Raw genomic sequence first — 18,900 nt, forward strand, 5'->3', positions numbered from 1 at the left:
GTTTTTTTTTACCCCAGCATCCATCTCCTCTCCATTAATTATGCAGTGATGTAGTGGAAATGATTAAAATGTTAAATGCAGGCAAGATTTTTATTTTTACTTTCATCAGAGAGATGGACCTTGTCATCACATGACCTGGGACTTAGTAGGTTCTTTCTATAGTTGCTAGGACTCAGTCATGCCATTGACACCATTGGGTGAGTGTAACATGAACACAGGAGGAAAGATCTTGTCCTGCCCCTAACCTCTGTTTCACTCTTGAAACCAAATGCCAGAAAGCAATTAGATTCCTGCACCTTAGTACTACAGCATTTAAGATGTGTGGCCTGGGACAAAAATCTTGAAAGTCTATATGCCTCAAAAAAACCCGGCTGGAGAATAAGGACAATGACTTTGTAGGAGAGAGGTTGATTTATGTAAGATTTGGGTGCTCATTTGTTCATAGCTAAAAAAACCTAACAGTTTGCTTTCATCCTTGAGAAAGAGATTCATTAGTATTTGCTGAGGAGGACAGACATTTATGGCTGTCTGCTACATCCACTGCTGCCACCCCTGTACTACCAGTTCTCCATGAGTGAGTCCCACTGTTCTGAGCAGGACACTTGCCTGACAGGGTATCTTTGGGCAGCACCCCTCCTTCTCAGTGAAATAAGTTGTAACATGTGAAGGCTGATTTGCTTTTTGTGCAGCAATGATATAATTCATAGTGAAGACTGCAGTAAGGTAGCAGGAGTCATTTTATGTAGAGAGATTTTTTTCCAAGCACACAGGATCTCAAAGAATGTAAGGCATTTTTTTAGACTTAGGCAATGTCTAGAGGAAAAGTTGTATTTAGGATTATGCTTACCTTTATACAAGGGACTTGTTTCCCAGGGTAGCTTGCCATGGAATAAATTCTATATTCTGTTTATTTTTCTAGGTCCTGTTTAATTGTCTGGGGGGTCATCTCTGTCTTTTGTGGAGCTTTCATCTTTGGCCAAAGCACAACTATTGCCATCATGGAGTTGTCCTATAAACTCTAGGTGCTTTTAGCAAGGATACTCGCAACTTGGTCTCCTATAGTCTGGTCCACTGTGACCAGCTTGGTGCTATTTGTAACGAATAACACACCTCCATAGAGGATAGTTTGGAGCATCATTTCCAAGTGACTGACAGGAGTGTATCAGCCTTCCTTTGTAATTTAATAAATCCTTTTTAGCTTTCTAACAAAATAAAGACTGATTTTACACAATGTGTCATTTTTTCCTGTCCTAGAGGTCTATATGGTAAGTGACAGACCTCCTCGTTCAGTACAGCGTGTGCCTGATAAATGTTGTACCGATGTACATCTGCCGCACCATTATCACCTCATAGGAAATGATTCTATGCAGCAAGAAGGCAACAGTTTACCAGAAAGTCATGAATTTCCCAGCTGTCATCAAATTACTTTAATGCAAATATTTCTCTTCCAGGACTGCAGAAATCTTTCATACCATTTCTCTACTAAGGAGCAGGAAGATAGAATAAACCACTGCAGTTTCCCAATGAGATTTTATTTGGCATCTCTAGTACTTAACTGTACATATTCTAATATTAAATTGCTTATATGTTGCTTAATACTGACACCCTGTAGTTTGCTATGGTTTCAAAGCCAGGTACATTTGCTGACATACATAGAGAATAATATCAAACATTATAGTCAAAAGTGAAGAAATAAGCAAGCCTGCATCTCAGAGTTGGTTCCCCTGCAGTAGTTCCCAGTAAAAACAAATAAAAAATGCACTAAACTTAGTAAAGGAATAGATTGCTACTTTCTACAGCAAGAAGGCATCTATAGTACATCAAGGCTTAGTTAGCATGCATTGGCTTTAAAGTGAAGGAAACTTCAGTTTGACACAGGAATTGAAGAGGAGGAAGAAAAACAGTTTTCATTTTCTTCCTGACTACATAGGACAAAAACAACAATTAAATTAAAAATCTAAAAATGGTGCATCAATTCTAAGGCAGAGTGACTCTCCTTCTCAAATTAGGCCTGTTCCACTAGGCAGCTCTGAGCTGCTGATACATCACAGCTGGATTTATTTCATAAGTAAATGGCAATGCTGAATTCTAGAGAAAGAGTATAGATTCCATTGCAAAATGTATTCTTACAAGCTTACTACATGAAAAAACTAACATCTATCTGGAACAAAACTTTCTGAGTAAAAGTGGCTTCTGCTGGCCTCATCACGGAAAGGGCTGGCCAGACTGAATCATACTGTTGGGCCTGTGCTCCAGTGTCCTCCCTATCTATTTTCTGTAGTGCCAAAAACCTACTGTTTTACTGAAATCTATGGAAATTACAGCACTTCTGAAAATTAGGCCATTGCTGCTGAAGAGTCAATTCTGAGAGTCAGGCTTTGGCCACATGTTCATTTATTTAATTATTCCCACCTTACTGAGAATAATAAATAAGTTTTGCTTAGTGTCACAGAGCCTAGAAAAGACCCCATGGCTCTGTGGTCTCTCAAACAGCAACAGGGCTCTGGTGATGAGGAGGCAGACAACATACTCCACTCCAGGCCTGTTTGAGAGATGATCTTTGGGGAACTGATGTAGTAGGTGTAAGGTTTTTTTTTTGTTTTGGTTTGTTTTCCTTCACTTCAAACAGCAAACATACATTTCTGACATTCCTGGTTAGAAGTGTATTCAAAAGACAATACTTGTAACAAAGTCATTAGAAAAGACAGGAGTTTAGTCCTCTGTAAAGGAAGAGAGAATTCAGAAGACAGAAAAAGACAAGAAGGTGAAAGTCTGAAAGTTGCACTGTTCACCTTTCTGTGTCTTCTCCAGGAATGCAGTTAGTCTCTGTTCAGGGTGCACCAGGCCGCTGTGAGAAGAACACAGAGTCAACTCAACATCTCAGAGTGCTCAACATCTTCCCCTGAGCTTTGCAGGCACAACAGCCACCCCAAGGGGAAGACTGAAGGATTCAACATCAAAGCTTACTGCATTCTGACTTGGAAAAACTTGTTTTGTCAGGCAAACCAAAGCATGCAGGAGGAAAAGAATGCATCTAATAGCTCATCGGTCAAGAGATAAGAAAAATGAGTATAAAGCTGGAGGAGTAACATCCCTGAATTAAACCACCCCTTCCCCATGTAAATTAGTGGAATTTTGCTATTAGCTCAAAATGGAGTTGCTTATGTAATATAACATCACTGTTTTAGTCCCTGGAGATCTTCTAATGGATGGGGTTTTATTTAGAAGGTAGTTACATTTCACGGCCCCTGTGGGAGCTAAGCAATTATCCACAGGGGAAAACTGAGACCCAAAATGAATAAGGCCTTTTCATTATACATAAGTTGAATGTTATTCCTTTCATGATATGGGGTTGTGGAAGTTTTACAACTTGTGGATATGGTTATACCATTATAACTTATTCCCACTGGGGGCGGGGGAAAAGGTGGAGGCACATCCCTGGCCCATAACTTTGGCAGTAAAAAAAAAAAATCTGCTGGTAAATGAGTCAGTACTTGTTGGTATTTCCTTGGGTTTTACCCAGAAGTCAGACTTGAGAAATTTGGCACATGGGCAGTGCACTCCTTGTCTGGCAGTGAGAAATAGGGTCTGTGCAGTATCTTATTTCTGTCCTTGAAAATGAAAAGCTCTTGAATAAGCTAAAATCCATAATTTATTTGCAATTCTACATGCAATTTCACACTGCTCTGAGAGATGACAATGAACCCAATGGAACTGACTGGCAATCATGTCTCTTGTGCAAAGGCGTGGCTGACTTTGCAAACAGCGTAAAATGTTACCAAGAGGTAATGAAGGACAGAGCATAAGGCTACAGAGAATCAGGCCATCCTTGTGCAGCCATGTGGAGCTGCAAGGTGTTTTAATGCCCACAACTTAATGAATTTATAGAACCTTCACATTCAGTTTGCCCTTCAGGATGAGAATGTCTCAACGAAGTTCATGTAAATTTACTATGAAGGGCAGATAGTCTTGCAGAGACTGATGGAATTAAGGCTGCCAGACTTCGGGGTGGCTTATTTAATAGTGAGCAGGGGTCACTAGCACTCAAGCTGAGATCCAGCTGCTTAGTTTCTTTAGCGGCTTCTGCCTCTACTGGTAGCTTTGTCAAGGCCCTTCAGGTGTTAAGATACCTCTATTGGCTTTACCTGGAACTGACACACTGGAAACAGCCTCCGGCTGAGTCAGGGTGTCCACTTTCACATGCTGGAACCCTTTGCAAGCAGCGCTCTGCAGGTGTCTGGAACAAAGATTAACAAGTGATGAGTCTTGGCCTAATGTAACAGGGTAAGAGCAGCTATACTGCTGTACATAGAGCAGCTGTACTGGGGCCTCTCATTGCCACTGGAAGTTGCCAGTAGCAATGACTAATGGCACTCACGACATGTATAGTTACATCTCCTTTCTGGTTTGTTCTCTAGGTCAGGGTCCCCCCTTTTTTAGCTTGCCAGGATTTTTATATTAATTTGAAGCAATCCTGAGTGTTCTCTTTTTGTGTGTCTTCCTTATCTTTCCAGTAGTGTACAAATGATGTCATAGCCATGATGGTTCAGAAATTGAGAGACACAAGGATTTCTTAGGGTGATATCTTTTATTGGACTAACTATCTAGTCAGGAGAAAGTTTGACTCTCAGTAAGACCTGACAAAGAATGCCTTGCATTCAAAAGCTTGTGTAATTTTATCCCAATGACACAGTTGGTCCAACAAAAGATATCACTATAAGAAATCCTTGTCTCTTGTACTATCTTTCAGGCACACTTTTCATCATTCTCCATGCAGTGTACTAATGTATTCATACACAAAGTACAACACAGATTCCAAACTTTGGCCCTGAGCTCAGCTGAAAGGAGTAAGGGAACAGAGGAGAGCAAGTCACAAAAAAAGACATGGCTATTTGCATTACCTGAATAGATGGAGGATCTATGTGGGCTGGGATTGCCCCGTGGGGTTGATGAATTTTGTAAAACACCCTATGCAAAACTTTCTCCTGACATTTGTAGTCAGAGGGCACTCGCCTAATTAATGTGATTTAAAAGGTAAGCTGGTTTCATGTTAGTGTCAGCTACAGTAAATTAGCAACTAACAGGAAGCAGGCCTGTGCCAAATTTTTACATGGGAAAGCCCAGTGTGACTGGCCAGATCCATGCAACAGCCCATCCTACTGGGAGATACTGGTTCAATACTGGTTCAACATGAGCTGTTACAGGTTAAGGTAAAGTAGGTTTGGCCACTGTTAGCAACTAAAGCATGACTGAAGTTAGTGGGGTTTGCCCTCCCTCTCTCCCTTCCCCCCACACCTTACACCTTACTCTACCTTACACACTAGGGCTGCAGTTGCCTCTCTTTACACTACATAATATAACACTGGCCTCTACTGTGCAGAATCAGAAGCTGACTTAAAAATAAGAACCTGTAGCTTTTATCTAATGTTCTTGCTTTGTAGATCTCATGGAACTACTGGCCTCAGAGAGTCAAACAAACCTTTCTTCAAGTCCTAGGACTCTAGAGCAATGATAAAATCCATGTGTTTGTTGGCTTTTCCATCATTTAGTTTACTTTTATGCTCTGGGAGATAAGTGGAAATATCAGCACAACAATTCAGTCATTTCTTGGGCTGAGTCTGAGAAACCCTGAATGATTCCCTGGGTGCTTCCACAGAATGGAGATGCAAGCAGAATGTTCCTTAGCCTCTGGGTGACATCAGTGAGCTATTTCTCAGGAGCAGTTCCATATTCAGGCTGTATGGTTAAGCTGTGGTCACTGAGAAAAAACCCCCATGGCGTCAGTGAGCCTTAACTTCCCCTCCCTTGTGTGTACTTGCAGCCTGCATGCTTGACAGTTTCTCACTGTCTTTCTAGCGCCTTGAGAAGTCCCCATTTCACATGGTTGCTGTCTTTGATCTTCCTAATACAGCTCAGCTGAGCCTGAGGGCTTCCATGGTCATTTTGGCTCCTACCAGCCAGGGACCCAGGACAAGTCCTGAATTCCACCACCATCACATTGCTTTCTGGCACCTGTTCTCCTTGGGGCTTGCTTGCAAAGCCTCAGGTTTCTCTGGATGTTAAATGGCAAGGACACCCATTTTTTAAAAGGGCTTAAGGTTCTTCCAATACAAGGGGATGTTGATGAGGACACTGTTTGGGAGAAATTGCTCCTTCTGCCTTAAACCCTGCATTTGCAGAGAATATAAATACAAAAGCCTGTTCAGGTAACTAGGGCTGTCCACCAGCTTCTGCTGATGCAAAAAGCCTGAAATTCATGTCACCTGTTGTGCTTTGCTTACTATGTACCAAAGTGAAAGGAAATCTACCAACTAAGCTGAGAATACCCTTCCTCCATGTCATTTCCACCACAATTACTAACCCCTTCATACTACAGTCACACTTGACCAACGATTTTTATATGAAACACAACAACCATAAAGGGGAGATAAGGTAGTATTTTCTTTTAAAACTGCACCTGCCAATCTCCCTTTCCTGAAATTCCTTGTAGCATTTTCCTGTCCCATGAGCCTTTTGCTGCTCCCGCACCTTCCATCTCCCTGTTCCAGAAGGAAACAGTTTTTGTTGCCTCACCTGGCCACAGCATTTTCCCATCTAGGAGATACCAGGTCAGGGCCCTAGCAGTAGTAGATGTTAGCTATTATGTATAGTATCATAAACCCTATGCTTGGAACACGTCAAATGAAAAGCAAGATGAAAGTTAAAAAACTTTTAGATACTCACATGGAGAGGGCAGCTTCTGCATTCATGCACACACATGCATGCACACACTTCACCATACAGAGGAATCGCATACACTCTTGCATGTAGATGATAAAGATGGCCCAAACCAACACCTACCAGGTTGGAACACCCCTCACCTGCACATAAGACAGGATTAAATTTTGTTCTCTTACCTCTTCCAATCTTCCTCAGACTCCCAGAACTCATAGACAATGAAGGTGACTCCATCCGGGAGCCTCACTGCAGTTACACTGAAAAGGCGAAGAGAGAGTAAAAGCAACTCAATCATGATTTGTGCAAGACAGACAATTCCAGGCACCTCACTGGCCTGAGAACAGCAAGTGATGCCTCATCAGCTTGTGTGAAAGCCATTACAGTATGGGAATGAATTGCCCCAAGATCCTGTATGTCCTGATTCCCACGTTGGCATCATGGCATGAGTTTGAGGCAAAAAAAACTTGGAGCACTCACCGCTCCTACTCATATGTGCAGAGAGCTGAGGATGCTCAGTATGTTTCAGGACCATGCCTAGAGGCTGAACAGCACAGCAACTGGTTGTTACATTCAGGCTTTCTCCGTTTTATGGGAGTATGTACAAATTCACCACTGAGATCTGAATGGTAGCACAGATGATTCTGAAGTTTGCTGTCCCACTGCCCAAAATAAACTAATGGGTAGTTTAACTGTTACACTGTTAGGCTATCACTCCTGTTCTCAGCCTGAAAATGAAGCTGGCATTAAACTGTTGCTTTATCTTTCTCAGCAGGTGAGAGGTCAACTACAGACAGATTGCCCAGGTCACAGGCTAGGAGGAGCTATCAGGTGCATCTGATAAGAGCAGGGATTCTGTCTGGTGAAAGAGGGCAGTCTTGTCGCAAATGAGCTAGCCAGTCTGTTCCAGGAGCGTATAACAGTGATGTGATGTCACTTCAAACTACAGCACTTTCAAGCACCTTGGAAAAGCACAGGAAAATCACCACTTGACGACCCCTCTGAGCACATTGCTTCCTTTGCTTCTGCTTTGCCTCTTGTATATGTGAAAAAGGGAGCCCAGCAGTTAGTGCTTTCCCTTATATGCAATGACGGAGGACTTCACACAAACCCTTCACTCCTTAGGGGCACCTATACCCATGCCGAAGCTCTGCTCCGTGTGCTAATTAGCATGCATCGGACAAGACTTGATTAATCGAATCTGCTGTGAGTCTGCTGGAGTGTGCTAATTAGTGTGTTCTAGCAGCCTCTGAGTCGCATGTATTCAGTGTCCCTGCATTTCAAAATGTTGGCAGAGGTGCTTTAACTAAAGCTCGTCAAACAAGTTTTACTTAAAACGTCCCTGCCACCATTTTGAAGCATGGGATGCTGAATAGGTATGATGCTGTGGGTGCTTTAATTACAGCATCCCCAGAGCTGCTCCCAGAGCCTCTCTAATTAAAGCGCCGTCCCCCTGTCCCACCCCAGAGCACATGTATAGATGCCCTAAGGTAGGTTTTTACTCCAAAAAAGGTGTGGTTTATTGTGAGTAACCCATATTAGCTTACTTGAGTTAAAGTAATTGTGTAGATGAGGCAACTTGACTTTTAAATCAGATTAGCAGCCCAACTTGAGCCCTAAGTTCCTCTATAGGCTTTAAAAGGAGCTGTTAATGCGAGTTAAAAGTTATCTAACTGGAGTTTAGTGCACAGTATTTTTTTGCACTGAAGATAAACACTTATATATGGAAGAACATACCAGACACATCTAGGAAATACATTTCTTCCAGATATGCTAGCATTCCTTATGTATCCTGATCTCTTGGCTAACAAACAGCTGCACACATGCATGTATGTGCGCACACACACAGGCCAGCACCAGTGATAGGCTACATTAGCATCACACCTCAACAACCTCAGTTTATGAGGTCTTCTGATTGATGTTTGGGGTTTGATGCAGGGGCCATTTGCAAAATCTGGATCTGCCTCTAACTTTAGATTTCAGATGGTCCTTTTCCCTTCCCCATGCAATTATGATGAGATTGGATTTGTGATTTTGTTTGGGGCTATCTAACTCTTGATTAAATCTATGTCTGTATTTATGATTTATAATTGACAAGGCTGGTGGGATGTGAACAGCTGGAGTAGTAGCTGTGCTATGTTATGCAATCAGATATTCATTATGAAACAGGTGCTCTCGCTTTCCATCAGAAAAGGGAAGAATCATACTTACTGGAAACAGTCCCTCTCTCCTGCCACAATCTTCAAGTACTGCTTAAGGGAGCTACAGAATTCTCCCAGGTGCTTCTGGGAAACTGTCATCTCATTCCGTACCAAAAGGAGATACTGTGAAGACAACACAAGTACAAAAATAAGCCAGGAGGGTTTTAATAGATCTAGAAACAGACACATTTAGATCACTTTCTTTTATACCAGAACCACAAAAAAGGGTGTCAGCTGTCAACTTTAGGTCAGTCGTGTGTCTTCTGGCTCTGTTTAATTACCTGCATTAAGGTACTGACAACAACAACATTCCTAGCAAAAAAAATGTCTAGAGCTTGTTTAGTACGGTGGATCCATCAACCGCCAGGCCTGGAAGCAACGTAGCCAAAACTGGAAAGAGCATCATGTACAGTGCTTAATATGGCTCTATGTTGGTACAAGGCATTGCTGTGCACTTACTGAGCAAAATCTAGTTCTGAAAAGCTCCCTTGGTGCCAGGTCATGTCATGTCATGAACTGCTCCACGCTTACAACCTCCCAGCCCAGAAGCAGCGTAGCTATACTAGTGCAGTGCTGTGCTTGGGCTAATTAGCTCTGCCTCCCATACTGGCTACTCAGCCTGCCCTCAGTGTTGCCCTGAAGTGCTTGTGCAGTGTCCTGTTTTGGGTAAGCATGCCTGTAGCGAGTCAGTGCCTCACATGACACTACTTGGCACCAAAGGATCCTCTGCTAGCCTGTCCTTACAGCTCCTTACAGCAATTCTGCAGCCTAGTTTTGGAGAACCACTGGTGCAGGAGTCTAGAGAGTCCCTCTTTCCAACTCTTTCACTGCCCTACAGTACAACCCCATGCCAGTCATTTAATCTTCATTACCCCTCCCATATTCTATCTTGTTTACTTGAATTTTAACCACCTGCAGTAAGGGGGGAGGCTCTTACCATATACACTGCTTAGCAAAAGGGGGCTCCTACCTCAGATGGGGCTTCTGTTACTGTAATAAAAATAAGAAAAAATAAGGCAAGTACCCTGAAGACTTTAACTGGACTTGTTTGGTAAGCAAGCTCTTAACCTGGCAGCTTTACAAGACTAAGCCATGAACCACTGAAAAATTACGTGTGTGTGTGTATGTATATATATATGTATATATGTTTATATAAGTGTGTGTGTGTGTGTGTGTGTGTGTGTGTGTGTAAGCATGCACATGTGTGCATGTATGTATACACAAAGCAATTACTTGCTTTGAATTCTAATTACTGCCTGCATGCACCAGACATGTCCTATACTGACAGCTCTTTGAAAGCTGATTGACATAAAAATCCAAGTTTATAAGCACAGTGCTGTGAATAAGTATTTTGCATCCCTAATGTCTATAGGATTACAGAGTGCAATTTTGAGTTGAAGTATTGTCATGTTAAAAGAGGTTATAAAACAGTCTGCATGAGAAAAAAACCACCATTTTCTTGGGTCTCCCAGGGAAGAAAACTAAATTAGATGCAAGGTTCTGCAAATAATTTGGTTTATTTGAAACAGTCACTCCCCCTCTCTCTCCAGTCTGGCTTTCTAACCTGAGACAAGCTAACTCTGTTGGAGACAGGTTTACCGCTGTCCCACACAGACTAGATGCACTCTATCCATCCATCACAGATGGAAGATAGAAAGCACTGCATGTTTTACAGATAGGAATCCACTAACATTTCATGCTTCCTCTTCCATTACTCCTCATTTTGAGTCTCTGATATGTCTGTTGTCCCACATTTGCCTCAGGGTTGAAGTGGTTTGCTACCCCTGGTACCTTAAAGATGTTGTGTGACCAAGAATTCAACTTAATGCTTTTTCATGACTTGCCTTCCTAAGCAGGCACAGCATGTTTCTCAAATCTCAGGTTATGCTCATTAACAGGATTTCAAAGACAACATATGAAAATCATCAACACCCCTATAGCCTGGGAGGTACCATTCTAAGCAGCACAATTGTGGAAATGGATCTTAGAGTTGTAGTCCACTCCAAAATGAACATGAGTCACCAATGTAATGAAGCAATAAGCAAAGCTAACCGCACTCTTTCTTGCATAAGTAGGTGCATCACAAACAGGTCTAAGGAGGTGATACTTCCCCTCTATGTGGCATTGGTGAGGCTGCAGCTGGAGTACTGTGTCCAGTTTTGGTCACCGCACTTCAGGAAGGATGTAGATAACCTGGAAAGGGTTCATAGGAGGACCACCTATCTGGTTAAAGGCCTACAGAAAAAACCCTATGAAGACCAACTGAGGGATCTGAATCTCTTCAGCCTCCGCAAGAGAAGGCTAAGAGGTGATCTTGTGGCTGTCTACAAACTCATCATGGGGGGACAGCAGGAAATAGGGGATACAATGTTTACCACAGCACCCATCAGGGTAACTAGAAACAATGACCACAAACTGAAGGACAGCAAATTTAGACTGGACTTCAAGAAAAAAATCTTTACAGTGAGCGTTGCCAAAATATGGAATATGCTTCCAAGGGAGGTGGTGCTATCCCCTTCCTTGGAGGTATTTAAGAGAAGACTGGACAAAAACCTGGCTGGGGTCATCTGACCTCAGCACTCTCTCCTGCCCAGGGCAGGGGGTTGGACTCAATGACCTATTAGATCATCTATGAAAATGCTCTAGCTCTGCTCTATGCTTGTTGTTATAATACATGGAGTGATCTGCAAGCAAATCCAAAGTGGACCAGAGAGCACACCTCATCAAGAAGTAAGCAACAGGCATGAGCCATGGGGAAGAGCAACTAATAAGATATTTTAAAAAGGTTTCTTGGCTGTGAAGCAAGGCATCAGTACCTTCCTGAAATGCTCATTAACTGCCTGTGAATGGTAACAGCACAGGGCAAGCTAATTTCCACCAACTTTTTAGCATAGTGCTTGTCAAATTCAATTTGTCAGGCAATCTGTCCTATGCATGTGTTGTGAAAATGCAACGTGAAGCAGCAGACAGTGAGTTTTAATGCAATCCGTCCACTGGTAGAAAACCTGTCTTGTGGTACGCTTTGCCCCCTTCTCAATGGATTTCTAATGACAAGCTTGGGGCCAATGCCATCCTGGTATGATTCCACTGAAATCAAAATAGTCACACCAGGGCTAAGTGTGGCCTCAAGTGCTTTCATACTCTGTGATTTAGAAGGAAGACACTACTCTTCATGGAGGTCTGGAAACTATTGTGAACTTGGACTTTTTTGTGTCTCAGAAAATGAGTGAAGATAAGACTCATGAGTTGGCCTTTCATGATAGCATGGGGCACATACCATGGGAATTGGATATAATCTCAGGCAAATTTGTTCAAGAGGATGTTTGAACCTGTTCTTCTACATGGGCAGTGGGTGAAGAGCAAACTTTCAGGCAGGTCAGTAGCTCAACCATACCTTGTAAACCTGGTGCTTTACATCTTAGTCCACTCTATCAATTGGAAGACTTAAACTGACTGGCCAAAGCAAACCCTGGACACTTCTCCAGGAACAAAGACTCAGCACCTTGGGGGCCCTCATGTCCCTGCTTCATTAGGACTGACATTCCCTTTCCCTTACGTCTCCACTCCCCTGTCTATCAGACACAGCACTGGATCACCTTTCTGTCTCTCATCCTATATCAGGCTCATGTTGTGGTAGTGTCCTCAGTGACAGACCTCTAGAGAAGTGTTACATCCCATCCAGCTGCCTTGGCAGCTTCCTTTTACCCCCTGAATAGAGAACTTCACCACTCTGCTATTCCCATACTGTCCCAGCTGGGGTGTGTGGGGCAGCAAAACTTGTACACAGATTGAGCAATGTTCTGAGGTCCAGGCAGCAATATGGCAACTTGACTCAGTTTCTGTTGATTATTTGATCCTGTCTTTCATCCTGGTTCTGTCCCAGGCAGACAGCTCCTTTCTCTTCCAAATAGCTCAACAGTCCTAATTGTTTCCTGTTTACATCTCTGGTGCAATGCTTTACAATGTTCTATAACCACAGCCAGAGGGCCAGACTGACAGGCTGTCTGACTGCTTCACCAAAGGGACAATTATCCAGCAAAAATACATCAACATACTTCAGCTTCCTTGAAACGCCACTTCAGTTCCAAGTTAGACAGTTGCTGGCAACCTGCAGATCTGTGAGCTCATTTGCTGGTGCATCTCTGCTTCAGGAAATTTTATATTCAGGGTAACTTCTTTGACAAGTCACACTTTCCTTCAAGAACAGGGCTTATCTACACAAGGGTATTTTTCTTTGATACAGTTGGATGTGAATTTAAATGGCTTGAGCTACTTTGGAATACCATATTGTTCTGATTATAAGTCAAACCCATCTCCTTTGGTTCATATTTCGGTTCAAAACCAGCCTTTTGCCTAAGTATAATTCAATGTTTCTACAAGGGTCAACAGAAAATGAGTCATACAATGCAATTATAGCCTGCTTGTCAACCTTCCAAATAAGTAGAACATAACAGTCCTTTTTGAAGAAATAAAAGGCCAATTTATAATCAGAACAAAACAGTAGTTCCTGGTGGGAGGCATTCATTTCAGAAGTAAATGTGTCTACCCAGGAGAACAGACATTCCAATCAATTTTCCTGTGGAATAGCTCAGTTGTAAGTCCCACATACTGAATGTCCAAAGTGAATATTAATTTATCATAGCTGTTCAACCTGATAGGTGATGCTTACTGGCATGATACACAATGCTCTTATTGTGTGTACAAACACTGCCAACCACAGTGCTGGCCACTATTACTTGTATTATAGGGATGTCTAGGAGACCCACTCATGGATTGGGGCCCATATATGGCTAGGTGCTGTACAAACACAGAACAAAAAGCTGGCCTAAAGTTTCTTCTGGAAAAGGAGTAAGAAATAATATAGGTAGAAACTGGGGAGGAAATTTAAAAGTATGGTGCTAGCAAAGGCAAGCAGTAAATAAAATGACCATTATAATTGTAGAAATCTGGAAAATAAGAGTAACTGCAGTAAAAAAAAAATGAAGCTTAACATCTGTGCTATTATGCTGCCTCACTACAGTAACATTAAGGTGAGTGTTGCATTAGAAAAGTCTAAGATAGAACCCTACTTTTTAAAACCACACCTAAGACAGCAAGAACATCTTTTTTTCCAGGCTTCTGGGATCCCAAGAAGCAGCTTGAGAGAGGCAATTTCCATATCATTTTTCTCTTTTAATTAAAATAACTGAGGTCAATGCATCTTCCTACATATATCAAACTCCTCTGATGCAACAGAAAAATGAGTATGAGAACAGTGTGCCTCAAGGGAAAGAAGCCAGCCCTACTGAAATCTGCCATTAAAAGACAATTAGATTTTTGGCTCCACTTGTAACTGAGTGAGGAGAACAATAATCACTGCACAATTTTGAGTTCCTTTTTGCAGGGTGTACAACACGAGCAGTATCACCCCTGGAATGCAGGCAGGCATCATTTCGAGAGAGACTTGTTAGAGTCCATTTTGATTTGCAATCTTGGACTTTGAAAATCCTAACCCAAGGGAGTGAAATATTTGGAAGACACAAGAGCTTTAACAAGGACCACAGAGATGGCCATTCTGGACTAGTCCTTCTAATCCAATCTTCTCTTTTCTGTACGGACAGGACTGGATCAGTGGTGCCCAATCTCCTGGCCCAGTGCAGGGCTGGTCTGTTGCCTTGATCCTGCAGGTGGGGTTGGCGCATGGGTGCAATCTCACATACTGAATCCTGCATGCTGGATCTGGCCCGACCCTTGCAGACCCAACCCTGTGCACAGGCTGATCCTGTGCGCTGCATCTGGCTGTGTAGTAACCCCGTGTGCTGGCCCCACCAGTGATCTCACATGCAGGACCATGTCATCTGGTCCATGGAGCTGCCCCTGGGTCCAGAAATTTGGCAGTAGGGGAGTGGCAATTAGAAGAATTCAGCTGTTTCCCTTCTGCCAAATTTCTGGACTAGGCTGGATGACATGGCTCCATCATTGAGCACCACTGTACTAGATGCTTCAGGGAAATGTACAAGAAATCTTGCACTATGCTATGGTGGGATAATCTACTAAAATCCTTCCTAGCACCAGGCAGACAAGGTTCCTTGGGTGAATTTGATATCTTTTATTAGACCAACCCAAATAGTTGGAGAATAGTTATTAAGCAAGTTTTCAGGTTCAAAAACCCTTCATCAGGCTAAGGAAGTTTCAGCAGTTGGTGTGTGCTCTTCCTGGATGGAATAAAAAGTACCTTGCATTTAGTGGCTAGCCTAGAGCCCTGAGGGGTTATAGCTCTCCCACTTTTAAGAAAAATATCCAATCCAACTAGTATAGCTCTGCCTTCTCTCATTAGCTATGCAGACAACCAGCTCTTTTGTGAATGCCAACAAACTCTCGGCCTCAACTAGTCCATTAGCAATAAGTTCCTCGGCTAATTGCTCCCTAAGTAGAAATACACCAAATATTTCCTTTTTGGTCTGTACCTTTCCGAGGAAAGCTAATCTTCTCTGAAACTGACTCATACAACTGCGTTTCTTAGGAAATAGTATCAGACCGCACACAGACATACACTGTGTAAGCTATTTTCCATCTCTCTAGGCTACAACTATATTCCTACTGCAAAGGGTTGCGTTACGAAATGCAACAATCTTTCTAATGCTCTTAACAAACAGTTGCCTCACTCAAAGCTCAGACTTAAACAGGACAATGAATCAGAATCTAAGGGACCCTCCACTCTTTTCTTGGGAGATTTATCATGGCTTGCTGCTAGTAATAAACAGAGGTAAGGGAAGATGATGTCCAGACCTTCAGGTTGTTTGTCCTTAATGCACACTTACTATTACACAGCAAGTGTGAGTATCTCCATTTGTATTGCTTTTTGCCCTTTGGAGTCAAGCAATTTGCCTGAAATGATGTGGTAACAGCACACAGGATAAATACATTGTCTTTTATCAGACACTATATAGAGGAGAGATCACAAGGGGCCAAGACTGATCAAAATGGCTCCAACTCTAAAAGCAAATGTAGTTAAACAGGAAACAACATAAAATCTATGGTTCTTTAGGCTTTGGATAACTGAAGCTAATCTAATCAGACTGCAGGGATACTTGGTGGCCAGGACATGCTTTATATATTTCTCCAGTGTTCTAATAACAGGCTAAGAAAACACTGACAGGTTCTGTTCCTACCATACTTCTTACTATCTCAATTTTGACTTCATTTGAAGCAGTGCCACAAGGGAACCTTTATTTATTGGCTGCCCTCAGAAGCTTCTTTTAAAGAGAGACTTTCCAGCTTTGAACAGGAAGGTTGAGGGTTGCCCAGAATAAGTTAAGGTAGTGTGTTCTATTCTAGATAGGTCCTTTTGCCAACTAGCAGCAAGCCACTAGCACCCTGCCTTAACTTATTCACACTGCCTTAATTTATCCATCACTGGGTCAGCCTCAGATTCCCCTGAAATTTGGTGAGAGGGGGAAAAATGATCCTCTAGTGGCTTGTTCCTTCCTCTAGCTCTTTCTGGGTACCCCAATTACTCCTCACTATCATAAAATGCTCCAAAATTTTCATATCTTTGCCTTTATGACCCTCCTTCCCCCTACATCCACAATATCACAAATGCCAGGTAGCTCAGTGCTCAGGGAAACTGTGACACATGGTTAGTGGTGGCTCTTGGGTGCTAGTAACATGGCCAGTTGGTGGCAGTGGCAGCTATTATTTCCCACCCCCTAAGTTGATACCTGGAGCTGCTGACCTAGTTACCCAGCTTTAATTATATTACTGATGCCAGCACTTTTTCAGCCTTTAAATCTTCCAGAGTAATTTGAAGTTTCTAGCCAGTGCAAACTACAATGCTTGGATCTGAACACCTACTTTTTTTTCTGGAGTCTGGCTTGTTTGGCACTGAGAATTCAGTTCAGGTTCATCTTATTAGGAAGCAAATCTAATCTGCTCCTCAGCCAGTGGGTAACTAACAGCACTATTGGTATACTATCACCAGCACTGTTCTGAATAACGATGTGTTTTGCAAAGCAGTACCTAACAGAGCAGACAGTGTAAAATGCTTTTTGTGACAAGGATACTTGTTCATGCTTAAAATAAAATTCATGCCAGCCTTTTTATTCACCATCTGCAAATTAGGAGCATTTATTTGTGTTATGGTAATGCCTCAGGTCCCAAATGGAAAACAGGCCTGGTTGTGTTACACTCTGAACATATATTTAATAAGAGAGAAAACCTTTCCCTGAAGTGGATGACACCAAGCTGGGGCTGTAGTCAATACGCTGGAGGATAGTACTAGGATTCAGAGTGAACTCAACAAACTGGAGGATTGGACCAAAAGAAATCTAATGAGGTTCCTTACAACAAGGATAAGTGCAAAGTCCTGCACTTAGGATGGAAGAATCCCCCTGCACCGCTACAGGCTTGGGACCAACTGGTTAAGCAGAAGCTCTGTAGAAAAGGACCTGGGGGTTACAGTGGACAATGAGTTGGATATGAGTCAGCAGTGTGCCCTTGTTGCCAAGAAGGCTAACAACATACATGGCTGCATTAGTAGGAGTGTTGCCAGCAGATCAAGGGAAGTAATTATTCTCCTCTATTCTGCACTGGTGAGGCCACATCTGGAGTACTGTGTCCAGTTCTGGCCCTCCCACTTCAGAAAGGATGTGGACAAGTTGGAGAGACTCCAGCAGAGGGCAACGAAAATGGTTAGGGGGGCACTGACTTATGAGAGGCTGAGGGAAGTGGGCTTATTTAGTTTGCAAAAGAGAAGACCGAGGGGGGATTTGATTTAGATTTCATAGATTTCAGCCTTTAACTACCTGAAGCATAGGCAATGCATAGGGGAAGTATGGGTGGGCACGTACCCTCCTGAGATTGGCTGCTGCCAATGCTGCTGTTGGTGTCTTGCCATCCCCTGCCTCCCCTGCCACCAACACCACCACGGTCGCCTGCGGGTCATCCCCGCTCAGCCCGCCCTTGCCACCACCATCACCGTGGCTGCCTTCAGGTGGTCCCCACTCGCCGCTGCCATGCCTCCCGCTGCCAACACCACCACCACTGACTGCAGGTGGTTGCTGTGCCCCCCCAGCCTCAGGAGGCATGAGTCATTCATGACCTGAAGTGGGTTCCAAAGAGGCTGGAGCTAGACTGTTCTCAGTGGTGGCATATGACAGAACAAGGAGCAATGGTCTCAAGTTGCACAAATGAAAGTTTAGGTTGGATATTAAGAAAAAACTCTCTCCCTAGGAGGGTGGTGAAACACGGGAACAAGTTATCTGGAGAGATGGTGGAATCTCCATCCTTGGAGGTTTTTAAGGCCCAGCTCAACAAAGCCTTAGCTTCAATGATCTAGTTGGGGGATAATCCTGCTTTGAGAGGGGGATTGGACTAGATGACCTTGTGAGGTCCCTTTCAATCCTAATATTCTATGATTCTATGAAAGATCTGTCCACTGGAGCTGCAGAGACATACAGGTTCATAAGAAACAAATGCCAAAGATGCCATGGGGAATATTTGTGAACACAGAACTTCCCATTTACAAGTGCAAAGCTCTTTCTCATGGTGCTTCTTGCTTCATTCAGTCAAGGAGCAGACACACTACTATGCCAGTTATGTGACCAGTCATGACTAATCTATGCAGTTCACATTATGTGTATTGAATGTTTATCATAAGTAACCCTTTGAGTTAAAAAAACAAAAAACAAAAACCCCCAAAGATATATCCACCAAAGGCATTTAAGTAACCAATACATCAGAAAATTTACCATCTATATTTTATTTGAGCAAATCTGGCATCTGCTGTTAATGTCAGGTTGGATATACACACAAAAACATCCTGGATAGTGACAAGCATAGATAGATGCACAGATTCTAGCCAGGGGGTATAGTTATTCCTCCAAGCTCACTTCCCTTTCTAAAGACAAAGTCTTCCTCTGTGCACTCTCTAAAGTCCAGACTGAATAGAAGCAGTTTGTGATAACAACATTGTGACAATAGCAGGAATGATTATCTTGCTACCTAA

The 18,900-nt window shown here is 42.8% G+C and overlaps 2 protein-coding genes across 6 annotated transcripts in view; one reads left to right on the forward strand and one right to left on the reverse strand.

The window, feature by feature from the left end:
- Window positions 1–1,162, forward strand: part of SLC38A8 (solute carrier family 38 member 8) — a 36,212-nt gene extending 35,050 nt beyond the window's left edge. The window contains exon 10 of the mRNA XM_006019055.2: window positions 920–1,162. Within this exon, the coding sequence (XP_006019117.1) occupies window positions 920–1,022 (103 nt within the window). The 3' untranslated portion in view covers window positions 1,023–1,162. The remainder of the gene's footprint in view (window positions 1–919) is intronic.
- Window positions 1–18,900, reverse strand: part of NECAB2 (N-terminal EF-hand calcium binding protein 2) — a 425,733-nt gene that overhangs the window by 73,031 nt on the left and 333,802 nt on the right. For 3 of the 5 annotated variants that reach the window (XR_003092925.1, XR_003092924.1, XM_025198410.1), the window contains exons 10-13: window positions 8,926–9,038; window positions 6,897–6,974; window positions 4,146–4,237; window positions 2,793–2,848 (exon numbers count right to left, since the gene is read on the reverse strand). Coding sequence is in view for 3 of the 5 variants with exons in the window: in XM_025198410.1 (XP_025054195.1) it covers window positions 2,820–2,848; window positions 4,146–4,237; window positions 6,897–6,974; window positions 8,926–9,038 (312 nt within the window). In the remaining 2 variants the exon portion in view is untranslated. Of the gene's footprint in view, window positions 1–1,522; window positions 2,849–4,145; window positions 4,238–6,896; window positions 6,975–8,925; window positions 9,039–18,900 lie in introns of those variants that run through there. The other 2 variants (XM_006019056.3, XM_025198411.1) reach the window with 1 other exon arrangement.

The sequence above is a fragment of the Alligator sinensis genome, unplaced genomic scaffold (genome assembly GCF_000455745.1).
Source record: "Alligator sinensis unplaced genomic scaffold, ASM45574v1 scaffold97_1, whole genome shotgun sequence".
NCBI lineage: Eukaryota > Metazoa > Chordata > Crocodylia > Alligatoridae > Alligator > Alligator sinensis.